We start from the raw sequence: 7,136 nt of genomic DNA, 5'->3' as shown, positions 1-7,136 counted from the left end.
TACTCTAACAACGCATGGTATCCAAAGTGCTAGTTATGTTATAGTATTCATGATGTAGAAATTCATTTGATGAAATGGTAAGAAGGAAATACAAATCTGCTTGAAATTATGAATCGCATAATACTGATAACTTGGCACTGAAATATATAACATTTCTAAGAATCACATGAATCGAACTGATATATAGGTGGTACAGATTTGTTGATTCTGATAAAAAAGTTGATATTTATCACTCAAGTACAGGGCCACATACAGAAAACGTATTTTCAAACCACCTACACACCTAAATATTAATGCATCAGCCCCTATTGCAGTAAACACACAAACAGCAGATAATGTTGGGGTGTTGAACCCCCGAACCCCCATATCCAACCCCCTGAAGTATGACGCAACACTGCACGTCTAAGAAAGTGTATAGACGGGGGTCGGGTGGTTTCAAAATGAATTGCCCATTTTTTCCTGAGGCCAGGCCATTGGAATGGTTCAGATTGATTGTGCATTGCGTTTTGGAGGAAGATCGTATACATGTGGTCAGTAGCCTAGCAGTGAGCCAGTGACCCGGCCTCCCTCTCACGTTACGTCCTATATATAACATCGCCCCTCCTCGGCCTCCTCCCACCCACCCACCCTCCCTCCCTCCCTTCCTCTCTCTCTCTCTCTCTCTCTCTCTCCCAACTTCCCTGGAACCACCTTCTCCCTGGAACCACTCTGGCCTCAGCCGTCTCTCTTCTCCTCCGTCTCTCCTCTCCTCCGTCTCTCCTCTCCGTCTACCATCTCAGCATAGTCAGTGTTTACCAGCGCTGCGCCTGGCAACAAGCTGCATGCTCAGGATTACAGGAGGCCTTACCTTTCAACACTGTGAGCTCTGCCTTCCTGCTTCGATCTCTCTCCTTGGGAACTAACGCGGGGCACACGGAGGTGCGAGGTGAGAGAGCCGTGGAGGAGAGCCCTGATTTGAGGCGCCGTGTCCGCACACCTCCCTCAACTGGCTTCAGTCCTCTCTACTCTCTCTCTGTCTTGTGGTCTCGATTAGTGTCTGGTTGTTCCTGGAGGTTTTGGTGGTTGTGTGTGTGGTGGACTTAGGGGAGTTCGTCTCACGGGTGGATCTCGTGGAGCACCGTGATGGATCACTCCCTGTTTGGGTGCCTCCGTAGCCCCCACGCCCCGGCCCAGGGCCTGCACCCCCACCCTGCCTTTACCCAGTCCCCGCTGGTGCTGCACGGACGCTCCGACCACATCTCCTACTCCAACCTGCCCGACTCCTCGTCCCCCTGTGGGGGGTACCCTGGACCTGGGGGGGAGGAGGCGTACGGAGGGCAGCAACACCACCATCGTGGAGGACACCTCCATCAGCATCAGCAGCATCCCCACCACTCACAGCACCAGGCCCACCAGACCCCCTGGCATGTCCCCCAGATTCCCTCACCCAACACCAGGCATGGCCTCTGCCTGCCTCCTCCGGACAGGCAAGTCTCAGAACTGTGTGGTGGAGGGACCGTGAATCTGTGTGGATTCCAGACTAACCCCGGTCTAGGAGGTAGTAGTGACCCTACAGGTGTGTCGTGTGTTCCTGGGGACGTTGGACGACAGACGATGTCCCCGGACGAGACGGAACAGAGACGGAACAGTAAAGGAAAAGATGACTTGCACAGCTCAGGTAAGATGAGGACAATGAGGACATTATTCTCTCCTCTTCTCTTCTCTTAGCTTTGACTTCAGTGTCACGCCCTGACCTTAGTTATCTATGTTTTATGTATTATTTTGGTCAGGTCAGGGTGTGACGAGGGTGGGTATGTGTGTTTTTGTCCTGTCTATGGTTTTTGTATATCTATGGTTTTTTTTGTATTTTGTATGTCTAGGTAATGTAGGTCTATGGTGGCCTGAATTGGTTCCCAATCAGAGGCAGCTGTTTATCGTTGTCTCTGATTGGGGATCCTATTTAGGTTGCCATTTACCATTTTGGTTTTGTGGGTTATATTCTATGTTTAGTTGCCTGTTCTGCACTAGCCATATTGCGTCACGGTTGGTTTTGTTGTTTTGTTCAGTTCTGATCAGTGTTCTCTCTTTTATTAAAGAGTTCTGTTCGCTTACCACGCAGCACCTTGGTCTCCTCTTTATGACGACCGCGACATTCAGACTCAAGGTTTAGGTAGTTTCTTTCAAAACTCACTGAGGAGTTTTCATCACCTAGCGAGGGAGTATAATGATTTGAAGTGTTTGGTTTGTCTATTCTCATATCTCTGTGTCAGCAGACAGTTCCACAGATGTCGAAACAGCAGAGAACAGTGTGTGATACAGTAACAAAACACCTATTTGTTGCATTTTTTTGTTAATTGGCTCATGTTTCCATGATCACTGAACGCCCTGCAGTTGTATGTGTCAGTAATCCTACATTGGAGAACCTCAGGAGAAGAGTCCAGCGCATACCTTTTAGTTCTTAAAGTTCTTAGTTCTGATGATTACAACTGATGTCTTATTCGATTACCGACTGCTTGATGCTCATAGTTTAATGTTAAATATCATTTTGTTTTCTTAATTGTCTAATTGCAAGTGTAATTTGTTCATTTCAATTACCGGCTACTGCACAAAGGTTATCTGTAATTTAACACTTAACTGTACTAACATACCGGGAAGACATTTCACTATAAGACCTTATGTTATAGCTTCTTTATGTATCTTCTATTATCTTGATACATTGATTGTCTTATATTAGCTTATCTCAACTGTTTTCCATACTGTATTGACATTAATTTATCTCCGGAATGAGTGTTTACAAATTAACGAGGTAGAAGTAGGCTAACTTTATTTGCTAATTCATATTTAAAATAAATGCAGGCAAGCGCTTCTTAGAAACAACATCTTATTATGTGAAACCCTAGGCAGCAAGGCCGTAAACATCAAATATGATCTTGTACTTCATTTCACCCAAGCGCAATTAATACAATTATTCTCATACCATCATTTTGTTCCCTTTTCAGTAGAACAACATATATTAAATTAATTAATCTATTAAGGAAATATTTTTGGGAAGCAAAATTATCAAAATTCAATTAAACCATTGGACTAAAAAAAGCTTAAATTATCTTTATTAATGCTAAGGTCAATAGTCATACTATTCCATTGACAATCTTATATAAAGACATGAGCTAGTGAGATACATTACTGATTTGCAGTCATCTTCTGTTATGTGAAGCATTAGATCCATTGCCTTTCCATTTGTCTCAACAGCAGATATTAAGATACTCTCTCAGCGGTACTGTAATCAGGGTGATGATTTACCTCTGTCGTTTGCAATGTTTACATAGATGGATTGACTCACTTTTACCTCAATCTACCATTCTAATTAGACTATTAAACTGTTTCTCCTTTAACGTTCTTCAATCTCAACAGCCCTCAAACCAATGTTATAGGTTATAGCCCGGGACAGCCAAGTTTTTCTTTGTCTCTCTCTTCAGGCTCCCAGGGATAATCAACAGGGACATTTTCCTCCAGAGTATTAATGTCCTACCGGTGTTATTTCTGTGACTGTTAGAACGGCCACACCTGGGCTTTTTGATAGGTTTAAACCTACATAGTATTTATGGCTGTAGAATGTATGTACCTATAGCATTAGCCGCAACAGCTGTGCGCAAAAGCAGGCTTATAATGGTAGTGGAGAATTCATCCATACTACTTTTGGATACCACTGCAATATGGATGATAGAATGGAATGGAACGGAATGGAATGCAACGGAACGGAACGGAACGGAATGGAATATAACTTTATTGCCCATTAGAGACAGACATTCTCATTTTTGTGCAGTGAAGAGTTACATAATAAAAAAAGGTTTATGTTAGGTCCCATTTCCACATTTGTGAAACAGCTATTTTGAGATGAGCACAGTCAGTGGCACGTGTGAGTGTGTACATAAGTCGGTGATATAATTTTACACCCTGGCCACTGAACGACTGTGTTGCCTTTGAGAACGCTGAGGGTGTAAGGGACAAACTGATCTGGACTCCGGGTGGAGTCTCAAAATGGCCGATGGCTAAATGCGTTGGACTCGTCATTCAGGGCACAGCACTAGACCTAATATGGCTGTATATGGCTGTAGCCGTCATTATTATCGACAGACACCATAATAATGCAAGCCCCATCCATTTAGAGACTAGACACATCAGGTCCTTAATAAGGTACTAGCACAGTGGCTGTACTTCCTGGCGGCTACATGTATGCAAACACAAGGGATGATTCTATATCAGCGTAGGGTCACGACAAGAGGACTGCTCTCCGTATCCAGAAGCCATTTCACTGACACCTGCTTTCAGTGGCGTCGTGCAACAACACATTTTATTGGGGCACTGATAGGATGGGCACATTTGATTTGCATGTATCTGTGTTATTCTCCCAGCAAGCACACGTGCAATTGTGTCCAGTAGTTAACTTTCCTCCTTCACTTCCCATCTCTCAGGTCAGTTTTACACCAGGGTGCAATTCTGATTGACAGGTAGTAGAAGTCTGAAGCATAACCCAGGAGCTGCCATGGACATTTGGAACACCTCTAACACAAATCACATTTCCTTATTTTCCCTGGCACATTACAAAAGGCAACCTGGTCTTTTTTTAAGTTTCTATTTCTGATGAGGCAATGGTATAACAATGATGTGGCAATAGTGAAATAATAGGTGAAATTCACCTTGGTAAATAACAAAGAATGCAAAACAAAGTTTAAACTTCTTTGTCCCATATTCTGTTTTTACAAATGGAGGTGCCATGAATAGAGGGTACAAGCTGTGCTTTGACTGTGTGATGTGGCAGACACAGACTCTTTCCTGACACTATTTGGATTGTCAACATATCCAACACATCCAACATTTACAGTTGAACTAAGAAAATGTCAGCTGGTTTTGTGTGGCGCGGACTAAAGAACAGCGCGTAAATTACAACTCCATGCATTTGACGCCCTGAAGTGTGATGTGTAGAGAAATCCATTGATGTTTGTCCAATTTTAAGCCACATCTATAAGGGAAAATATATTTGAAAGGATTTCATTAATGGACCCTTTTCAGAACCCAATTGAGCAATCTGGATTAAATACAGGCAATTGGATCAAAAGGAATTACAATCTGGATTAAATACAGGCAATTGGATCAAAAGGAATTACAATCTGGATTAAATACAGGCAATTGGATCAAAAGGAATTACAATCTGGATTAAATACAGGCAATTGGATCAAAAGGAATTACAATCTGGATTAAATACAGGCAATTGGATCAAAAGGAATTACAATCTGGATTAAATACAGGCAATTGGATCAAAAGGAATTACAATCTGGATTAAATACAGGCAATTGGATCAAAAGGAATTACAATCTGGAAAGTCTTTCTCAAGTCTACTTAACTTCAATCAAATATACAACGAATCACACACACAACACTCTCTTCCCTGTCATCGTCTGAATTGCTTTAGCCATGTAGAGTGGGCTGGTGTAAGTTTTCAGACCATGCTTCCATTTTATGTCTAGGCCCATGGTTGGTGCTCAGATGATCTGTGTATCTATTGGTCTATTGTTCAGCCTACTAGGTGATAGCTGGGAGGTCCACACCCTACTGTCCCACATTACCACACCACATTATCACGCTACTACACACCCCACATAGCAGAGGCAGCATGAACCTAATTTTTATGGGGTCAGTTCATTGGCAATTTCTCGCATGGAATAGCCTTAATTTCTCAGAACAAGAATAGACACGAGTTTCAGAAGAAAGTTCTTCATTTCTGACCATTTTGAGCCTGTAATTGAACCCATAAATGCTGATGCTCCAGATACTCAACTCTTCTAAATAAGTGTTATTGCTTATTCAATCAGCACAACATTTTTCAGCTGTGCTAACGTAATTGCAAAAGGGTTTTCTAAGGATCAATTAGCCTTTTAAAATGATAAACTTGGATTAGCTAACACAACGTGCCATTGGAACACAGGAGTGATGGTTTCTAATAATGGGCCTCTGTACTCCTATGTAGATATTCCATAAAAAATGTGCCGTTTCCAGCAACAATAGTAATTTACAACATTAACAATGTCTACACTGTATTTCTGATCAATTTGATGTTATTTTAATAAGCAAAAAATGGGCTTTTCTTTCAAAAACAAGGAAATGTATAAGTGACCCCAAACTTTTGAACGGTAGTGTACATTACCGCTTCACATTACCCCACCCCTGATGGACCTCAGCTTCATCTACCCTCAGATCCACCAGAGATGAGCTCTTGGAATCACTTTTGTCTTTCAACAATAGAGCTACAGTCTTGAGTTGGCTAGCATCAAACATTACCTCTCCCTTTGGATAAAACTTATATTTCAAAAAAGTGATAAAGTACTGGAGAGAGGCTGAGACAATTTCACCAGCTTTCCAGTTAAACAAATGATTGTTATAGGACATATTCTCTGTGTCGCCTAGGTTTCAAAGAAATGAGGCTTTGGCAAATTGATCTGTGAAATGTTCACATACAGTAAGAATGTGTTACAACTTAATGGTATTTGAGAGATATCAGTCCGTTTGTTTCTATGCTCTAAGGAGCGAGCGAAGATGAGTGAGTCTGTTTCGGAGAAAGAGCATATTTGGAGGTTGCCTGAGTGAGCTGGGCTCTGGGACAGTACTCCCTGCATGGCTCTTCTCATGCAGCCCCTCCCCCAAGAAGACACTATAGTGTGCATGACCAATATCCCCATAATAAAAGGTGATTGGCACTGATAATTGTTTAGCTCTTGGTTTGTGTTTCAGCAGTTTATCACGCAATCCCTTCTTTTCTCCCACCCCTTTTATTCTCCTTTCTTTTTTGGCGACTCAACTGTGTCTGGAAAAAGTTCTGTTTTTCATTTTAGATTCCCAGGACGGGAGCTATAAGTCTGACGTGAACAGCAAGCCCAGGAAGGAGAGGACAGCGTTCACCAAGGAACAGATCCGGGAACTGGAGTCAGAGTTTGCGCACCACAACTACCTGACGAGACTTAGGCGATATGAGATAGCAGTCAACCTCGACCTCACAGAAAGACAAGTACGTTACCTGCATATGAAAAAATGCAAAATAAGTTGCATGTGAAAAGTGAAAAAAAATGTAAATGTGAAAAAGTAAGACCTGTTGTCTTGCTAAA

The 7,136-nt window shown here is 42.3% G+C and overlaps 1 protein-coding gene across 2 annotated transcripts in view; it reads left to right on the top strand.

Annotated features, from left to right (window-relative positions):
• Positions 1 to 676: 676 nt before the first annotated feature.
• The window catches only part of LOC110496448 (homeobox protein MOX-2), a 13,518-nt gene continuing 7,058 nt past the window's right edge, over positions 677 to 7,136 (top strand). The window contains exons 1-2 of one of the 2 annotated variants that reach the window (XM_021572364.3): positions 677 to 1,657; positions 6,867 to 7,039. In XM_021572364.3, coding sequence (XP_021428039.1) covers positions 1,123 to 1,657; positions 6,867 to 7,039 — 708 coding nt within the window. In that variant the 5' untranslated portion in view covers positions 677 to 1,122. The remainder of the gene's footprint in view (positions 1,658 to 6,866; positions 7,040 to 7,136) is intronic. The other variant, XM_021572365.3, reaches the window with a different exon arrangement.

Source organism: Oncorhynchus mykiss, chromosome 18 (assembly GCF_057628025.1).
Source record: "Oncorhynchus mykiss isolate SJ-2025 chromosome 18, ASM5762802v1, whole genome shotgun sequence".
NCBI lineage: Eukaryota > Metazoa > Chordata > Actinopteri > Salmoniformes > Salmonidae > Oncorhynchus > Oncorhynchus mykiss.
Note: the sequence above shows the minus strand (reverse complement) of the source record. Positions and strands in the feature narration are given on the sequence as shown.